Raw genomic sequence first — 20,442 nt, 5'->3', positions numbered from 1 at the left:
GGGTAGGGGTTAAAAAAACGTTTTTGAATGAAGAAACTTTATTTGGCGCCGGTAGAAGAGACAAACAATGGCCGGCTCGAGGACACGGAGATCTTCCGGGGACGAAGGCGGGGACAACTGAGGGCGACGAGAGAAGCGGAATAAGGAAGCGGGCGGAAGGCGGAAGCAAGCAGGGACCGGGAGGTCTCAGAGACTAGGGAGCGGAAAAGGTCACGGCTGCACAGGTCACGTGGTCCGGCGGTCACGTGGACCCAGCGGCTCGGGCTCCGTAGGGCCTGGGGTCCCGAGCGCCTGCGCAGCGCCGGGCGCTGGGCGGGGCTCTGGGCGGGGCGCCTGGTCCGGGTTAAGACTGGCTGCCCGGAGCGCGAGGCTGCTGCGGGGGCTCTGTCTTTCCTACGGGCGGCCTGGGAGGCTTGCGCCCTTGGCACGGTCCTCTTCTATTCCGGCGGAGAGGTTAGTGCACTGCCTTTTTCTGGGAGCTTGTAGGGTCCCCCACTGCGGTCCCCGACTTTGCTCCCTGCCACCCTGAACCTCTCTCGTCACAGGTTTCCCTGATACCGCTATGGTCCCCTGCTTATTACAGTGATCTTTGATCGACTTAACTGGGAGTGAAAAGCGCTCAATCCAGACACACGGACTGAACCCTTTTTTGAGCCAGTGAATAGCGGTAGCTGCAAAAATAAAAATAATTTTGAGCAGCTTAAGGAATTGAAAGGCATGTTCCCAAAGATTAGCGTCATTCATCATTGAATCGTAGCCTAGCTGGTACAGTTGGTGTATAGTTCTTAAAAAATGTCCAAAACTTGAGTAGCTGCCTTGTATTTTATTCAAAAAAAATATGAGTTGAATACCTCCTGTGTGCTGGGCACTGTGATCACAGAAGGCACTAAATGAACAAAAGACAAGTTTTTACCCTCAAGGAGCTTACATTCTACAGGACAGAGAGAAACAAAGATCTGTTCTTTCCTCTTCTGTTTTCCCCCTTTGACATTATCACTGTCTAGTGTATATTTTATTGATTTACCATGTTCATTGTCACCCCAATGTGATGTAAATTTCAGAAGACGGATTTTTGTCTATTTTGTTTTTATCTGTGTTACCACTAGGTGGGACAATGTCTGGCACATGATAGGAACTCAGTTCATAATTTGTTGTGGGAGTTAATAAAGTAAAAACGCAAAATATTTGCAAGTGATGTGAATACAACGGAGAAATATAAACCGGCGGAAGCTAGAGTGTGGGTGCTAGTGTGCAGTTTAAATGAAGCGGTTGGGGAGTCTCCCTGGGTAAGAGATTTGAGCAAAGGTCTGAAGGAAGGGAAGGAATGAGGCTAGCGGATACCTGGGAGAGGAATATCAGGAATAGTAAGTGCAAAGATCCAGAGGCCAGAGTGACTGCAGCAAAATGAGCAAGGAAGAAAAACCGAAAGAGATGTTAGAGTGGTGGTAGGGGCCACAGACTATAGGGCCATGCAGTCCATTTTAATTTCAAGTGAAATGAGAGGCCATTATCACATTTTACGAAGAGGGAACATGTGATTCTACTGAAGTTTGGTTGCTGTGTTGAGAAGAATCTGAAGAAAGAAGTTGGGAAACCAGTTAGAAGGCTGCGACAGTAATCCATGGGAAAGACAGCAGCTTGGACCAGGGTGATAGCAGTGTTGGTGGTGAGGACTGGTCCAGATAGAGCCAGTGGGGTTTGCTGACAGAATGGATATGGAGAATGAAGAGAAGAGTTGAGATGGACTGCAGGTTTGGGGCTTTAGCAAAGATAAGGATGTAATTGCTATTTCATGAGTGGAGGAGACTGGGAAGAATAGGATTTTCAGGAAAATTTCAAAAGATGGAGAAGTGACCATTGGATTCAGAAATGTGGAGGTCACTGCTGGCTTTGACAGGTGGGTTTTGATAAAGTGGTAGGTATGAAAGCCCAATTAGAGTCGTTTCAAAAAAAAATCAGAGGGAGGAGATGGAGACAGGGTATAAAACTCCTCTTAAAAAGAAAGGAGCTCAAAGAAAAGGTATAGTACATGGAAGGGGAGATGGAGCCAGGAGAGAGCTGCTTTTATAAGATGGGAGAAATTAGAGCCTAATTGTATGCTAATAGGAATGTGCCGGTAAAAAGAGAAAAATACATAGCTTGAGCAAGACAGGGGAGAAGCCACACCTTCTCTAGGCAGGGAGGGAGTGCAGACGGGGGACCTGGCTTTAGATGGGACCATGGGCAACTCATCTGTAGCAGCAGAAGGGAAGACAGAAGTATATGGGCACAAAAGCAGTAGGTGGGCAGGCAGATGACGTCCAGAGCTGGTAGAAGTTCTCTTCTGACTGTTTCTGTCTTGTCAACCAAAGACGAAGCAGGGTCATTATTGAGACTGAGAAAGGAGGAGGAAGCACTGAAGGTGTGAGGAGGGAACAGAGAGGGAATGATAGTAGCGAAATACGGTATTAAGATTGTTAAGTGGCATAAAAGGCCCACCTGAAGCAAGTGGTCAGGATTTTAAAGTGAGACCAGACAGTTGCCTGGTCGGTCGCTTGTCTGTCTCCAGCCACGCTGAGCTGCAGGAGTACAGGCACAAGTACAGGGTGAATTCTGTTAATTTGAGGTTATGTCACGCGGGTGTGTGCAAGTTGAGGGCGGTGCAGGGGATTTGAAATGTGTGGCAGAGAGGAAGTACACTGGTGGATCAGGGAATAGAGCCAAGTGTTGAGAAGTGAAGTGGGGAAGGAGGGACAGTGAAAACATGGTTGGATCATTTAATTGTAGGTCCTGTTGGGGTTGAAGAATTGTTGGAACTGGGTGATAGAAAGAGTGAGTATGAATGATCAGAGATGGTCTTTGGAGAGTAGAATGCTTGAAGTTGAGAATATGAGATTGTACTTATTGGTAATGATGGGTCTAGAGCAGGACTCTCCAACAGAAATATGATACGAAGAGGGGTGAGTATAGTTCGGTGGTAGAGCGCATGCTTAGAATGCACAAGGTCCTGGGTTCAATCCCCCGTACCACCACTAAAAAAAAAAAAAAAAGGAATTCAATACAAGCCACACTGACATTTTAAGCTTTCTAGAAATTTTAAAAGTAAAAATAAAGAGGTGAGATTAATTTTTATTTATTTAGCCCAATATATGTAAATATATTATTTCAACAAGTAATCAATATAAAAATTATTGAGACACTCTGCTTTTTTATATTAAGTGTGAAATACGAGATACCAAAAAGTTTGACATTTTATTTTATAGAGCCACATTTCAGGTGCTCAAAAGCCGCGTGTGCCTAATGGCCATGATACAACTCGGAGCATCTGACCCTGGGAGTGAGTGGCTGAGGGAGGGTGGGAGACGGAATGACTTGGGGAGAGGAGGTCGGGGTTGGAAGGATCACGCCCCTCACCAATCTGCACGGATGGAGAAACCATCAAGAATCACAACAAGGACAGTGTAGAGCTCGGGAATTTGATGCCCAAAATGTTACATAAAACACAAGGTTACTAAAAATCTAGCGTGCTTATCTTTAAATATAATTTGTACAATTAAAATTTCACTTTTCTAAGATGTGTTCTAGTTTTTAACAAAGCCTAAATAATTTTGTGTGTGTATCGGACACCTTAATGCTACTCCTCTGTTTTTCTCAGCAAAGAAAAAGAGAAAACACAATTGTTTGTGCTGTAGCTTTTATATCCTTTGTCCCCACCTCTGTGTGAAGGCAGGATTTAGAGCTTGAAGGTAAGCATTTCCTAGAAGAGAATGGAAGAATCCAGGTCTCTACATACAGATTCCTGAAATATTGTATAATTAGGTTCTTCAAAACCCGCTGGTTCAGCTGGCAAGGAATAGTACTGGTTTAAGGTGAACTAAAAGATCCATTTGGACCAGAGCTAAACAGAAAATTCCAACTTTTGAAGTACTTGGAAAGTTGCAGGTTCTACGTCCTAGAGAATGAAGACTCATTTTTGTCTTCATCCTTTTAAAGGGAGGTAATATATGCATCGGTTACAGCGTAGTCTGTGAAAGTGGAAATGGCTGGGGTTTCGTTCTGTCTCTGCATTGCTGGCTGTAAGCAGTTAGCAGTTTCTGTGTGCACTACTTCTTGGGGTCCTTGTGCGGGGAGACAGAGCACTTACTGGATACAGAGAACTCAGAAAGCAATGTCCTAGTCTCTCTCAGCTCCTCCTCTAAGATTTTACCAAAGATGTGTTTGTGAAATGCGTGTCTCACGTGAAAAGGCAGGCTGCCCTCTCCCTGTGGAAAGTGTTCAGGATCAGGACTTAGGATCGGGCTCCTTTTCAACCCTGATCCCGTCCAGCTTACTCCTGCCTGACGTTGCACCCTGTTTGTCAGGTAAACAAAGCTGTGTACCTGGGGTGTTTGACTTGCTGACCTCTCTGCTCTTTTGAAACCCAGTTCAAATGTCCCCTCTGTGGTAGTCCCCATGCACCCTCACCCAGATGCTCCCTGCTCTGCGCCCTGAAGCGGTTGATACGCTCTGGTTTAGTACAGATCACATCATTGTTTCCCCCACTAGACTGTGAGTACTTAGATGGTTGGTTCATCCAGCATCTGACCTACGATTTTGTCAAAGAAAAGTTATTATTGATTACCTACCGTAGGCTTACTTTTAAAGAACAAGTATTCCATACCTGAGTAAGGGGAAATTCTTTATATACAGTGTTTCCTTTGGGGAGCTATATGTGTCTTTCACATCTTTTACCCCCACTGCCGTGCCCAGCCCCAACCTGAAAAGCATCTTCCCTTTCAAGAGTCAGCTCAGATCCTTCTGGGAGCCTTTCCTGACCGTAGAATTAGGCAAGCTCCTCATGTGTTTCCTCAGCACCTTCTACTGCAGTTCTCTGGTGGGGTCTAGGGCTGTCCACTTAGTTACAATGAGCCATTGAACATGCGGGTCTCCTCCAGGAGACCATCAGCGTGATGCCAGGGACCCTGTTCTTTCTTACATGCATCCCTGGGCCCTGGCTCATTGCTTATCTCATTGTGAAGGCTGCATACATTTTGAATAAAGGGATTTATAAGTACTGACTTTGTTTTAAATAGTTGACATATAGTGAAGTAAACGAAGTGACCCAATCACTCAGTTTTTTCTTTTCTAAGGTCCTTTTCATGTCAATAGCTTTATAATCTTGTAAACTTCTGTAGGTAAGGCCAAAGGTTAGCTAAAGGGGAGGTGGTGGAAACAATTCTATTTATTTTTTTAACCTCATTCTTTTACTAGGCTTAAGTTAAGATGTATGTATTTTGCAAATTGTTTTGAAGAAATATATCTATTACCTAGGAAAATATTATATATTAAAAAAAAATTTTTAACTTGAACTTTGAATTCTTTTTCTTTTAGCTTGAGATGTAGTGATGTCAGCCAGACTTCTCGGAGCCCTGGCCGGATCTCAGTGTATTTTATCAAAAACACATCAGTGCCAAAGACTTGTTCATCGAACCTTGAAGCTGCTTGAGACTGCAACATACAGCGCCCTAACAAAAAATCAGAAGTTGGATTTGTTCTTTCCTGATACAGCAACGGGTAGTTTGAATAAGTCCCAGATGCTGGAAATGAACCAGAAAATATCAAATACAAACATACTCTCTTCATTAAACTCTGTGCGTGACCAAGATGCAAAAGCGCACCTTCCAACCAGGAAACCCTTTGATACTCACAGGAAAGTGACTCACAAGCCAAATCTATTAGGTTCTAAGTGGTTTATAAAAATATTAGAGAGGCGTTACTCATCTATATCAACGGAAACACTTGTTCCTAAACAAGACTTTCCACAAATCAAGAGACCACTAAAAGCATCGAGGACCAGGCAGCCATCCAGGACCAACCTTCCAGTTCTGTCTGTGAATGAGGTAAAAATACATGTGTGTGGTGGCGGCGCTTCTGTTGCGTAATAATCGCTCTAAACCCCTGCATTTTGCACCACAGCCTGATTGCCAACGAAGGAGAACCAGAGTGAAGCTCAGCACTTTTTTCATCAAGATCTTTGAAACCTAGTGGGGAGGGCACAGCTCAGTGATAGAGTGTCGTACTTAGCATGCATGAAGTCCTGGGTTCAGTCCCCAGTACCTCCATCCATCCATCCATCCATCAATCAATCAGTCTAATTCCCCCCCCCCAAAAAAAGATCTTTGAAGCCTAATGGTAAAACTTGTTATCTCCAAAGAGAGTCAACATCTTCGTTTTAAGAAGTAGTGATACATACGAAGGCAAAATACAGGCAAATAAACATAAAAATATAGTTTGTGAAAGGATTAGTTAATGGCCTAAAGAAATTTTGAAAAAGACTAGTATTAAGTCCCATCTAGAAATGGTGCTGTAAAAGTGCTCATGTAAAAAAAATAAATAAATAAAGTCAAACTATAGGGATTCTATATTAAGTTTAAACAATCTTTTTTTATTAACTGTGCAGACAGGTAAGCATTCATTGGCTGATTGTGACTTCATGGGAGGAGGTGGTGGAGTGACAGGGTGAGGTAGAGTTTTTGGTTTTGTTTTGGTGGGGGTAGGTAATTAGGTTTATCTATGTATTTATTTTTAAGTGGCAGTACTGGGGATTGAACCCAGGACCTTGTGCATGCTAAGCATGCACTCTACCACTGAGCTATGCTTTCCCCTTTGATATGGTAAGATAGAATCAATGAAGCAGAATGGAGGTTTTTGCTTTTTTATCCTTTTAAGGTTGAAGGGGTTTTTTCTTTTTTGTCACTGTTAAGAGGTTTATGGGAATTTCTCAACTACAGTTTGTGCAAATTGTGATTAATTTATTATTAAAATATTAACGGCCAGAATCAAGCCCTTTGTTAAGCTGTGTGTCTTGCATGATACTTAAAATTGTACCTTATACTTGGTAAATGTGTATTAAATTGGAAAGAGTAAAAGAGAAGCGAAGGGATCTTTGATGTCTCTGGTCATCAGCATTACAAATAGGAATGTCAAATATTTAAAACTTGATGAGACTTTCTGAATCTATCAGGAAACAGATTAGAATGTCTGTCATAAAAATCTCGATTCTGAGAAGTAGACCCTGAGCGCTTTTAATTCGGGTGTGTTTTTTTACTGTGTGGTTGACTTCCTTTGAAAAGGTGTACAGACCTTCACTTCTGATCCTCAGGTTGTGGATTTAGGAGCTGGTTAATGATTTTTGTTATGGATTCTAAGCTTTGTTTAAATTCTTGCTTGTTTTCCCTGAATCCAGGATATAAAGACGGAAGTGTTGTATATGTTCTACTCTCCTTTCCTTCTAGCTCCTGAGTTTTTAATTACATTATTTAGCTCTGATTGTCAGAGGAATTCAGTATTTCAGTGACTGAGATGAAATTAAGTGTAGAAACCTGAATTCATGGCAGATCTGAAAAAGAGGAAGATCAAGTCCCTTTTTTCTTTAGTTCATCTGGGAGCCCAGAGTGGAATCAAGTTTCTCAGGAAGAGGCTGGTAAGGTCGAGATGTCACCTTTTTTTGTAGCTGTTTGTTGTAAACTGTCAAAGACTCATTATTTCTTTTGGGCTCTCCTTAAACTTGGAAGCAATTTCTTAAATTCTGTTTTTTATTTTTCTTTAGATTTTTTTTTCTGCTTCCAGGAAAGGATTTGAAGTAGAATTTTAAAATTTAATATACTTTCAAATGAGATAATAAAAACATTATATTTAAAATACAGCTGACAGTTCACAGAGAAATAAATAATCATCAGATACCTGATATGAATAATCTAGTTGAAGATTTAGTTCCAGGAAGCCCCAGAATTAAAGAAAGGCAGAAATCATCCTGGGTTGTACCTTTCTTGTTGTCTAATGGGAACAAAAGAAAAAACCTAAGACTGTCTTACAAGAAATAATTTTTTTCCCTCACTAAGTTTGAGGAGTCATTTATTTCCTGGGTCCTGACACAGGACATATTATTTAACATCAGAGATGTGACTTAGTTGGAGTTTTGCAAAAACAGAAACAGTATGCTGTTTTTCTCAGAGTGCAGGAAAATAATAGAAAATTTTTTCTATTTCGGAAAGCATTTCTATTGTGATCTGAGGCGATATGATTTTGGAACATTATTCTCTAATAATTTACAGGCGAACACCGTCCTGAGGTGTAACAAGGTGACATATGTATGCCTGGGGCTGAAACTGGCTTTTCTGTGCCCCAAATAGAGGGCCATGCTGCTTCCCCATAGGCTCATGGAGCTGGCTTATCCCCTGTGTTGGTACAGCCCTTTCTTCCCCTCTGGACTAAGTCAGAAAAGGACTCAGCTTTGTCCCTTTCCCCAGGCGTGCCCTGGAGCACACCCTCTTACCTCTGCCCCATGGAATTGACTGAGTGATGTTAATCTGTATTAACTTCTATACTGGAATCTGTTCTTCACCTGGTCCCATTTGCAGGGATCGTTACCTACTGAGATATTCAGCTCACATCCCATTGGCTCATCATTTATCAGTGCTTCTTGTTGATCTGTCCTGTCTTTGAGGAGGACAGTGCCAGAGGACAAGGACCACCCTCTGAGCAGCGTGGAGACCGGCATGGGGGAGAGCGTGCTGGGGTACCCAGGAGTGGTGTTCAGGCTAACACCCCAGTGTGCTGTAAAAATTAACTAAGGGGTGGTTACTAGGGAGGTTGGGTTTGTTTTTTTAATGAAATAGAACACAAAGTATCAGCGCATTACTCATGATAAAGGTAAATACTGTTTTGTGAAGCTTTTATGTCAAGTTAATGGTGTGGGTGCCTATATGTATGTGTGTACTGTGTATGTGAAAGAATTTCTCACCATGGATTGTAGTCAAAAAGCTTAAAAGCTAAAGCTTTATACTAGTAATATAAAATGTATCTATGTTTTATAACTTTCACCTATAATCTGTACATAATAGGAACAACATGCATTTTCCCCTTAGTAATACAGAAGCAACATTACTGTAATGCACTCATTTTTTTTAAGTAAAAGAACGTGAATAAAAATAAACTTTCTTTTTTAAGAAATGTATTCTGTCAGAGTGTGTGATGCCCTAAAACCAGAATCATACATAAATTTCTAGCCCCATCTGGTGGAATATTTTTCTGTGGCCAGAAAAATGAAACATACTGAAACAACAGTGATTTTTCTTGGCTGTGGGCTTTTTTTAAAAAAATAGAAAAGCATAAATTTAGGTCTTAAATCCAATAACTATTTTAGGTTGATTTGGCACATTTATTTAAGAGCAAATAAATCTTAAATAAGATTTGTTGATTCCCATCTTAAAACCTGAAGTTTACTGTGTATGGATAGTGCTTAAAAAATAATGGTTCATTATAAAAATCCAGGAAAAGAAGTGTCTGAAAATGAAAGCTTTTTACAAAGTAACATCTTTAGGGAAAACACTGCAAAGATGACACATGCTTTCCCTTTCCCAAATGGATTTCAATTCAATCTTGAAATTGAAATGCAGAGGAAATAAAACTAAAAAAAAAAAAAAAAGTCTAACAAGTCACATTTGAAAACTGTGAATCATTTATTCATAGAAGATTCATAACTTAAACAGATGCTCAGATCCCAGCTGTTTAAGGAGGACACAGACAATAGCGTAGCACACCATGTAAGTTATGTAATGTTGTCTCAGCCATCTAAACTGTGGGACATTGGCTAGAACTTTGAGCCAAACTAAATAGGAAATGGTGAGGGAAGGAAAGGTGACAATATTCAGAAAATCTGCAAAGGTCCTTGGAATGACTAAGTAGAAACAGATTGTGTTTAAAAACTTATAATCTGATCCTTTGCAGCTCAGCATTTATTTCCTCTTGGAAGTAGCGATTGAATGCCTTGACTTGTTCCAATTTTGAGGGTGCAAAATTGTGTACGTTTGTAGCAGGCGTGAGATAGCAGAGAGTGGGAGGGACTGCATCGCGGAGAGCCAGGCCCCCTCCTCAGCCCTGGTGGGTTATGCCACATCTTCCTTCCTTTCCAGCAAAAGATGGTGGAAATCTAGATTTGGGTGAAATTGCAATTTATTGTTGATAGTTTGTTCAAATCTTAAAAACACTGCATGGGTTGACTCTTGAGTCAGATGGTTCTCTGGGCTGCGAGTTTACGGTTGTGATTCTAGAGAAAGTCAGCCAGTGCCAGCAGTCACGGGAGGATCCTCCACTGGGCTTGCTCTTGACCTTCTCCTTATCTGCTGTCTTCTCCTCTCTGCCTCCTGCTCTTCCCACCCCAGCCCAAACAATTGCAGTCCCAGAAGTAGTTCTGACATCCCAAACTAATGTGCTGGGATTTTGCTTAGCAAACTTCCATTTGTCAGCTTTGGCAGAGTAGCGCCTTCCTGCCAGCCCTGGCCTTACCTGGTGCCTCTTACCAGGGTTCCTTTCTTTCAGCCCTCTTAGTCTCACATCCTGCCAGGTCTTTTTAACTCCATGAAGCTTTAGAAGAACAGCTGGTAGTTCTAAACCTGAAGCACATAACTGATTTCCTGCACTCCAGTAACCATCTTTACTTTCTGTAGATCCGTATGTTTTTGTAAATCAGTGTGTTATCACCTTCATAACGACTGCGGGAAGCAGCTTCTCAGTTACCTGCAACAGGAGGGGCCTGCATCCGTTCATCTCCCATTCCACAGCAATTTCAGTTTGTCTGACTTCTCTTTTTTTTTCCTGATGGAATTAAAATCAATTAGAAGATTGGTTGTTTTGCTTATGAGTGGCTGTTTTACAGATTTTAGGTTTTTCAGTTTCTGTGTATCTTCAGGTCCTCTGTTTATTCCTCTGCTACTTTTTAAACCACACATGAGAGCTGTGGAACAGATTGAAGAAAAGGCAAAGCAGAGTTGGGCCATTTCTTGAGAAAGGGCCAGGAGTTAGGTAACAGCAGTGGGAGGAAGGAAGGAATTAATATACTACTTTTCTTGAACTTCATACTAGGAATGTAACAAAGGGAAAGAATTTAGGAGCCAAGATGAGTAAATCTTAGGAATAAATTTTGGTTTAGTGACTCATAAACTTCTTTTGACCAACAATGGGCAAAGCACCATATATATCAAAAAACAGTAGCATCACTAAGGTTCTGATTGAGATACTAAAATATAAAATTGCAAACAAATGAAAACTCAGATGTAAATTACTTGATAAACTTTTTAACCTCCCATAGATTTTGCTGGTTTAACCATATCTGGGTGTGCAGTATTAATAACTATAATCTAACAAATGTTCGACATTTGTCCTGTTCACGGTTCTAAGCAGGTGACATTAATCAGCTTGTTTAAACTTCACAAAACCCTATGAAGTAGGCATTATTGTTATTCTGATTTTTTTTAGTGAATCTAATTCTGCGCCGCTGCCCATGGCTTTCAAACTTTATTGACCACATCCCACAGTGAGAAATTTATCTTACTTTATGCATAGTGACCCAGTCAGTATACATACATAGGCATATATGTGACAGAAAACATCATAAAATAACATTTACCCTTACTGTGAATTGTGTACTCTTATATTTTCTATTTTGTTCTATTTAGTCTTTTTTAAAGCTGGTTTGGGGCAACTAAATCGGCATCAGGACTCACTAATGGCTTATTACCTACAGTTTGACAAGAACACTATGTGCTTTGCTGTGTTGCTTACCGTAGTGTGCCGTACAGACACACACAACATAAATGCGCATGTGTACACACAGCTGAGACTCCTAGTGCAGAAGCCAAAGCACTCACCAAGCCCGGACACATTCTCAGGTCCACAGACCTTTTAACCAGAGTAGAATTAACCAGAGCAAAAATTCTGTAATTCCCTTGTAGACTGAAAGTAATCTTTGCCTGTACAAGGCCGGTGACAGATTATCAAATGACCTCAAATAACAATGCTGCTCTGAAAAGGAGTCATGGAAAATCAAGGTTGGAGAGACTTTAAATAGCATTTCATCCAGGCATCCGTATGATGCCTTGATCCTCTCTGTATCTTTTGTTCAGTCTGCGCTTGAAACACAACCAGTGGGGGTGGCTCCCTTTTCAGACGGCCCATTCCATCTTTCTGACAAGCAGGAGAAAGTTCTTTCAGACTGAGCTGAAATCTGCCTCCCTATGACTTCTTCCTCTACATCCTTCTCACATCCCTTGTCTGAACTTTGAGATGTTTGAAGAAAACTCTCACGTGCTTGCTTTGCAGCATGGAGTCCTCCCTATAAGGTGACAACCACCACAGGCACATTAGCCCCTTGGTAACCATGTCATGCTAATCTCGCTGACGCAGGGCCTGATGCACTGCACTGCGTTTGCAACTGCAGATGAATACCATCTTGGAAGCCTCTCTCAAGATCTGGCCTTGCACGGATATGTCGAAGTAACAAGCTTGCCACGAGGTACATCCTCTTGAACCTGGGGCCAAGTATGTTAAAACGTATTGGAAAATAATTTTCCTATGATAACTATCCTAAATATGCATTTACATTTGTTTGTTTCATTTCCTATTTAAAGGATGGTATCATAAAAGTGGTATTGAGTCTTTATATAAATGACAAAGATAAGAAATTAAAATGTATTTACAGAGAGCTTAGTTTGCAGATTAAAATCAGTATGGGGTATTCAGCTTTATTTATAGGATCATTCTTACTTGGGATGATCAAAGGCCATGACGCTTCATTTCTGTCACATTAAGAAGTTATTTTAGTATTACAGAAGAACCATGAAATTGGTAGAAATATTGGGGGGAGGCTTTAAAGAGAAATTTACCAGTGTAACCCAACACTTTAAACCTAACAAAATTAGTTGAAAGATAAACACAACGGATATTAAAAAAAGAAAATTAAAATAAGCTCAACTGAGTGTTTTAGGTTAGTGTGAGGAAGGCTTCTTGAGAAAATAGCCTGCTTTACATTAAAAAAATAAGTAACTTGGAACACTTTGATGGAAGATTCATGAATTTACCTCAAAGGGGCAAAAATAGTAGGTTGAAAACCTCTCTGCTGCCAAGAAAATTCTTAAAAGAGACGCTGACCCTGTAAGAAGCAGTCAAAATATCATTGTGCTTTTTATGCCTTGATGATCTGAACGGACTGTACCATTTGGCGGCAAAAACAAAACAGTTGAATCAGAAAAATGAGCCGTGTCGAGGGCCTCAAAGATGAAAAGTTGCCCAGGGGCATTCTGGGCTGATTCCAGAGGCTGTCAGCGGGTGGCGCCGTGCACAGCACACCTGAGGGCTTCCCATACCATTCTCATTGTCTAGGTCTTTCCCATTTCATTCGTGCTGTCCCGGCTCTCTGGGTGAACCTTGCCCTCCATAGGATGTAGTACTTAGGGACGTTTGCATTCACCAAAGAAAGGGAGTTCAGGATTTGATCTCTATCTGAGTCCCCAGTTCCTTAACCTCTATCAGGAACTCTGAAGCTTTGAGGATCCGAATTTTAGGTTAAGATGTTATATAAAATTTTACATATTAATATTAGTATATTTATTAATTGATATACTAACGTATGTTATTTATAATTTACATTATAGAATACTTATATGCTTATAATAAATATTACACTAATATACAAAGTAACTACTTATTGGTGAATATTTGTGTATTTATATATTTAATATTTAAATGTCAAAATATTTAGTTACCAGTGACGACCGTGGTCAGGATCTTTGTTTCTGTATGTTTTCTATTTTCCACACTTTTACAAAATATTTAAAATTCAGTGGAATGAGTAGTTTGAGAATATTAAAATTATATTGTTAATAAAATGGTATTCAAAGGAAGAGGATATATTAACGGCTTTTCAAATTTTATTTTAAATTAATTTTATAGAAAGAAGTATAATTCTTGAACCTTAGTTGTATTGAAACTAAGACTAATAAGTATCAACTGAACTCATGATTACTGAATCAAAATGGGTATGAATAAGTTTTAAATTGCACTAATAATGTCACAGGTTGTTGAATATTTTGTTGAAGTAGTTTCTTATGGTCTTGTCATTTTCATACCTTAAATACTTAGAGAAACCTTAGAAAAATGGACAATGTGTTATAGAGCACTTCATGGTATATAAAGAAATGATCATAAGTACCTTTGGTTTAAAAGTTTATAGGTGACTCTTAAATCACCTTGTGACATAGCTTTTTGCTCACTTATCACAGATGCGGCAAATATTTTGGTGGTGGGTGTGGAAAATTCTGCAAAAGAAGGAGATCCTGGAACAATATTCTTCTTCAGGTAAGACAAGAAACAACCCCTCCAAGAGATGGGCTGCAGTGAGGTAATGTGGTCCTTAAAGGTGCAGGTATACCTCGGCTCTTAATAGTAAATGTGTTCAAAATTTATTTGTGATTTAGATATATCCTTTGATTCTTATTTGATCTAGGAGAGTTTGTCAGTTTTAGGCATCTTCTAGTAAATCGTCTTATAAAATAATGTTTTTCCCCCTAGGGAAAAGATTAGGGATTTTTTATTCATTTTGTTCTAAATTAACTTTAAGCATTATTGTCATTTTTGTATCAGCTATGCAAGTCATTTACACCATTCCTAATTCATGAGGTAAAGGGTGCACTTAACATGTTATAAAACAAGATCATTGGACAAAGCTAAGGTCAGGAAGCGCTGTGGAAATAATGGGACCCTGCAGGATGCAGGGATTTAGGGAGCCAAGTGGAATTCCCCAACTTCCAGCCTTCCTGAGAGCAAGAGGCTGAAGGAGGCCTGGACTGAGATCATTAACAGAGGCCCACTCGAGTAACTTGGCAGGTGCTTTTCATCATTTGGAAATCTGGATTTTCATTTACTAAGGATGTGTAAATATCCTGTTTCCCATCCAGCTTCAGTGCCCCTGATCAGGTGCATGCTACCCGCCTCGCTGTCTTTTCTCCCTTTTCATTTTCTTCCTTTTCTGTCTTCTCCCCCTGGAGTCCTTCAGCTCAAGTTTTAGACCACCTTACCTCCCCAGGGACTTCAGACTGGGACCGTGACACACATACACTTACTAATCCTTTTGTTTAAAGGTTGTTTTAATACCAAATACTCCAGAGCAGCTAAGAGGGCGTGATAATGATAACAGAAACCACTTCAAATAATCTCATACTATCCTCGCGACACATGAGGAGGACCTTTTATTCCCATGTTGCAGCTGATGAAACCAAGGGTCAGAGAGATTTAGTGAATTACCCACAGTCAGGGGACTAATAAGTGGCAGAACAGAAATACATGGAACATCTACACAAATCCAAACTTCGATGATGTTTCTGTGGTCTGAGTTCTTACAGTTGATGGGAACTGGAAGCCCTGTCTTTTGTTCCTGTTGGTGCCTCACCTTCCTTTGTCATAACCAAGAGTTAATATTTAGTCCAAGTAGAAGGGCATCCCTTTGACTCAAGTGAGGAATCTGGATTTCTGAGGTCCTCTAGGTCAGAGTTACCTAGTAGAGATACAGTGCAGGCCACAAATGCAGGCCTCATATGTAATGACACATGTTCTAATAGCCACATTTTTAATTTAAAAAATTAGATGAACTTAATTTTTAACCACCTAATAACATCATATATGGCCTGAAATTAATTTTACTGGTATATTTTGTTTAACCCAACTTACCTAAACTACTATCATTTCAACATATAATCAGTCAACAAGTAATGAGATTTTACATTCTCCTTTTCATAATAAGTCTTTGAAACCCAGTGTATGTTTTACACTTAGAGCATCTCTCAGTTTGGACCAGGCATGTTTCAAGTGCTCAGTACCCACACGTGGCTTGAACACCATCCTGCACAGTTCCTGCGACCTCTCAAATCCGTATCCTGAGACCCTACCCTGGCCTTTGGCAACAACAGTTCAGTACCTGGTCTCCCCGCCTGTCTCCTTACCCCACCACCAGTCTGTTTGTCTGTTGTAGGCAGGATAATTTTTCAGTAGGTAGTTCTGATCACCACACTGTCCTGCTTAAAATTCTATGGAATTTAACCAAACTCCTTATCACAGCACAAAGTTCCTTCAGGAATTGGCTCCTCCCTGCCTCTGACCTGATTGCCCACCACACCCTCACCCACAACCATTCGCACCACTAGTTCTTTATTCTGGGACGTCCTTCACGCCTTCTCTCTGAGCCCGGGTGCTTCCTCTGCTATGTTTCCTCCTCTTGTTTTCTCATTTGGCTCTGCTAGTTCTTAGGAACTGTGTCCCTCCCGTGTATGTCCACATATATTCTGCATATCTCTGTTACAGCGTTGACTGCAGTATTGTAATTGGTGGTCTATGTTTCAGTCTCTTCTGGGTTGGGAGTTCCCTGAGCAAAGGATCCAGGCCATACTCATCTTTAAGCCTAGACCCACACACATACTAAGCACAGTGCTTGAGAATGTTTGGAGAATGATATGGGAACGTTGAATGTTTTTAACCTTTCTTCCGTTTCCACCCTTCTTTCCTCTGGTGCAGTAACCCAGAGATGTAACTTTTTTTTCTTTTTTATCTGCTGCCTAAAACAGCTCAACTTGTCAAACTTCAAAAATCAAAATAAGTTTATTTATAGTTTTTAGACATTAAATTCTGTCTCAGGCAGAATTGGATTGAGAGGGCCTTATGTGGCTTCACTGCAGGTCTGCTGAGCACTCTAAGGATGGTGGCATGACTTCATAGGTGCCTTTAGCCTTCTGAGGCTTTCATTTATCTCAGTCTCTTTTTATCTGCAGCTGTTAGAAGCACGATCCCTTATTCTTTCCCTGTAGCATAATCTGCCTAATAAGAGTAAGATGGATCTCAGAAATTTCCTTATTCTGATTTCTGTACATCAAAATTGACCCAGGTATGAAACAGTCTAGACACATGAAGTTATGTAATATTACAGTAATAGTTATTTTTTCTGCCAACCACATGAGAAATCCATGAATTTTTGAGAGGTCAGATTATTTTATCAGAAGTTAAAAAAAAAAAAGCTTTCGTTTAACATATCCATCTAGGGGCTATAATATCAAATCAGTAAAAAACCATTTTTTAAAAAAAACTGGCATTCTAGATACATTCTAGAATTATCCTAAGCATGGCTTTGTGTATGGCCCTAAAGAATGTATTCTGCCTTTAACTTAGTTTATTCTTTTAAATCAGGGAAGGAGCTGCTGTGTTCTGGAATGTGAAAGACAAAACTGTAAGTAAAATGAATAAAGTGTGACAGTATTAAAATTTAGTTTTCTGAGAGTAATTAATTGTTAATTAGCACTCAATAATCTGAGCAATTAGAGAATAAATTAACAGATAACCCTCAGTTTATTTGCCCTGCATTATGTGATAGTAATCTTAGCAGTATCATCTTCCAAAATCGTCCTTTTGGCTCCACTGATTTGTGGAGAATTAGAACAGTCCTAGCTACACTGCAGACAGAAGGAAGTGTACTTTTCAGGGGATAACCTACGAAATGAATAAGGTACACACGGTTCCCTGGAAGCTGGCTGCACTGAGTCTTATTTCACATCAAGTTTCCTAGAACTTTCATTCACTGGAAATAATTTCTTCAATATCCCAATCAGGATTTGTTTAATGCAACTTTTTTAGAAACAGCGGTAACACACATCGAAGTTTTGTATTTAACTCGGCAATTTTTACATCTAGAAAGTTATCCAAAGGGAATAATCACAGTTACGCATGATGAATGATGTCCAGAAATGTTCATCAGCACATTATTTATAATAACAAAAATGAGAAATAACCAAAACATGTAATAATAGGCGGTTTGTTAAATACATCCATAGGGTAGAATATACTATAACTCTTGAAAATCATGTGAAAAAAAATCTATCCGTGGGAAACTGCCTGTGTGTATGATACAATTAAGTTTAAAAAGCATCTTACAAGATGTAACCAGTGTAATGCCAAAGCTGTTTAAAAAACATGCCTCATACAGTCCCAGTTTTACTAAAATATACGCACACACATAGGGGCTGGGGGAGGGAGACTGGGGAGCAGTGTCCTGGAGAAAAGGAAATGGAAATGATCAGTAAATGTAAGAAAAATGTCATACAAATTGGCTATTTGAAGTTGCAAAGATATGAAAGACTAGCAATACCCAGTGTAAAATGCTCTCATAGATGTTTGGATTCTAAAACTGGAAAAACTGTTTTGGAGCACTTCTTAGCAACATTTACCAGCGTTACAGGTGTGCATGTCCTTTGGTCTAGCAAATCCTAAAGAAATATTCCCATAAGACCCTGAAGATAGACACATACAAATGGTACATTGGAATATTGTAATAGTGAAGAGTGGAAAAAAGCCTCCACGGATGCACACCTAGGATAGTAAATCAGTTATGTTTCCCCCATTGAGGAGAACAGCACTGAAAATGTTTGCATGCACAATATGGTCCCATTTATATAAAAAGCAACCAAGTGTATATATACTCACACTGAGGAAAAAGTCTGGAAGGATATGCACTAAGTTTAATGATGGTCACCTTGGGGATTAGGAATTCAGGAGAACAGAGAGATTTACACCTCTCCATTGTTTAAATTTTTATCAGAATATGAAAAACATTTTTTTGAAGATTTGAAGAATACACACCATAATGTTACTAGTGGTTTTCTTTGGGTTATGGGATAATGATAATTTCTGTTTTCCTCTTTAAGCCCATCTTTGTATTCCAAATGTAAAAGCAAAGGAATATATCATTCCGATTAGTTTAGTGTCAACATGAATTTGCTTTCCCTTAAAACCTAAAGAACCGAAGAAATGTCATCAAATGTAATTTTAAAATGTTATAAGCATTAACTCCATAACATTCTTCTGTACGAGGGAGTCAAGTGTAATTTCAGGTTAATCTTTCTTTTCTTCTAGATGAAGCATGTGATGCAACTTCTAGAAAAACATGAAATTCAGCCTTATGAAATTGCACTGGTACACTGGGAGAATGAAGAGCTTAACTACACAAAAATAGAGTAAGCAACGTTTTACTGAATTTATGAAAAGGGCACTTGGAATAGCTAGCTAAAGCAGTAGAGGAGATAAGTTACTTGCAAATTTGCAGAGTAATTTTAAGGAATAAGTTATGGGTACAAAGACAAAGCCAAAATAATATGATAAATAGTAGTAGGTAGATATTATTTTTTAACTTCTCAGTCTACCGATAAATTAAAACAAGTAGGTCTAACCGCAAAATGGGAAGTTTCCCAGGCGGCAAAGATCAGTAAGGCAGCGTGCCTTCATCAGAGTGAACCTGTTAGATGATTCCGGTAAAGTCTCCTCTTCAGTAAATCCTTTTTGTGTTCTTTCTATTGATTTTGAGTGTAAAAAGTATAAAGTATCACGTGGGGGTGATCTAAGAGAACTACTTGTAGAAATAGGTGCCTGCAGGAAGTTTGCTCCCAGGTGAAATCTGTGGGTGGGCCACACACCTGTCTCAGCAAGAGCTCAGGCGAGAGGGAGGATGTCAGGGCCGAGAGAGAAGGCAGAATGGTCAGGGCTGAAAGGTCTTTCTCCTCCTTAAGTTACCTGTCTAGTGGAATGTGGGGAAAAAAGTCTTTGTGTTGAGAAAGGAAGTGACGGAAGCTGAGCTTTAGAGAAATTTGGAAGAGACCCCAGCTGTAGAAAGACCGGATGGGAGAAGAGCTAAGGAATGATGGCCCAGCGCGGAGAAGCTGCTCACCTCGTGCCAGGCACTGTTTCGTGTGCTTTCCTGCATCATTTCGTTTGCTCCTTATGAAACCCCTGGGATTGTAGCCAGCCAGCTTTCAGGTGAGGTTCAAAGATGTTAGGCACCTGACTCACGAGTGAGGACCCAGGCCCACGGTGGGTGAAGGCGAAAGTGATGCTGTGAGCCTGGGACACAACAAATGCGGAGCCAAGAGAATTTTATTCATTTTATTCATTATCTTCAGTGTTAAGAATTCAGCTTTGCGGTTATGGTTGCCATGAATTCCCCTCCTGTACTCCCAGATCCAGCCACGGCTTACTAGGCACTGTCCTGCACCCACCCACAGACACACACTCAGACACGCAGACACATGCAGACACACACACACACAGACATGCATGCAGACACAGACACACACAAACACATGCAGAGACATGCAGACACAGACACGCATGCAGACACACACAGACACAGACACACACAGATACGCATGCAGACACACACAGACAGATACATGCAGAGACATACAGACATGCATGTAGACACACACACAGACACACACAGACGGATACACGCAGAGACATGCAGACACACATGCAGACACAGACACACTCAAACACACACAGACACAGACCTGCAGACACAAACACTCAGACACACACAGACGCAGACACACACACAGATATGCATGCAGACCCACACACAGACAGATACATGCAGAGACATGCAGACACACACAGACAAGCATACAGACACAGACACACACTCACCACCTTATAGTCTGGAGGAGGAAAGTCCTTGACTTTTTGGATCTCGGAGTCCGTAATTTGGTTTCATCAAAAAGACCACCCTCGGGGCCACCAGATGAGGGGCTGGGTGAGTCCCACCTGTGACCCCAGGTC

At 40.4% G+C, this 20,442-nt stretch overlaps 1 protein-coding gene across 2 annotated transcripts in view; it reads left to right on the top strand.

The window, feature by feature from the left end:
• Window positions 1–317: 317 nt before the first annotated feature.
• The window catches only part of RMND1 (required for meiotic nuclear division 1 homolog), a 38,658-nt gene continuing 18,533 nt past the window's right edge, over window positions 318–20,442 (top strand). The window contains exons 1-6 of one of the 2 annotated variants that reach the window (XM_006197723.4): window positions 318–453; window positions 5,350–5,858; window positions 12,202–12,310; window positions 14,076–14,151; window positions 17,026–17,065; window positions 18,745–18,845. In XM_006197723.4, coding sequence (XP_006197785.1) covers window positions 5,364–5,858; window positions 12,202–12,310; window positions 14,076–14,151; window positions 17,026–17,065; window positions 18,745–18,845 — 821 coding nt within the window. In that variant the 5' untranslated portion in view covers window positions 318–453; window positions 5,350–5,363. Of the gene's footprint in view, window positions 454–5,349; window positions 5,859–12,201; window positions 12,311–12,331; window positions 12,337–14,075; window positions 14,152–17,025; window positions 17,066–18,744; window positions 18,846–20,442 lie in introns of those variants that run through there. The other variant, XM_072966044.1, reaches the window with a different exon arrangement.

This window comes from Vicugna pacos, chromosome 8 (genome assembly GCF_048564905.1).
Source record: "Vicugna pacos chromosome 8, VicPac4, whole genome shotgun sequence".
In the NCBI taxonomy this organism is placed as follows: domain Eukaryota; kingdom Metazoa; phylum Chordata; class Mammalia; order Artiodactyla; family Camelidae; genus Vicugna; species Vicugna pacos.
Note: the sequence above shows the minus strand (reverse complement) of the source record. Positions and strands in the feature narration are given on the sequence as shown.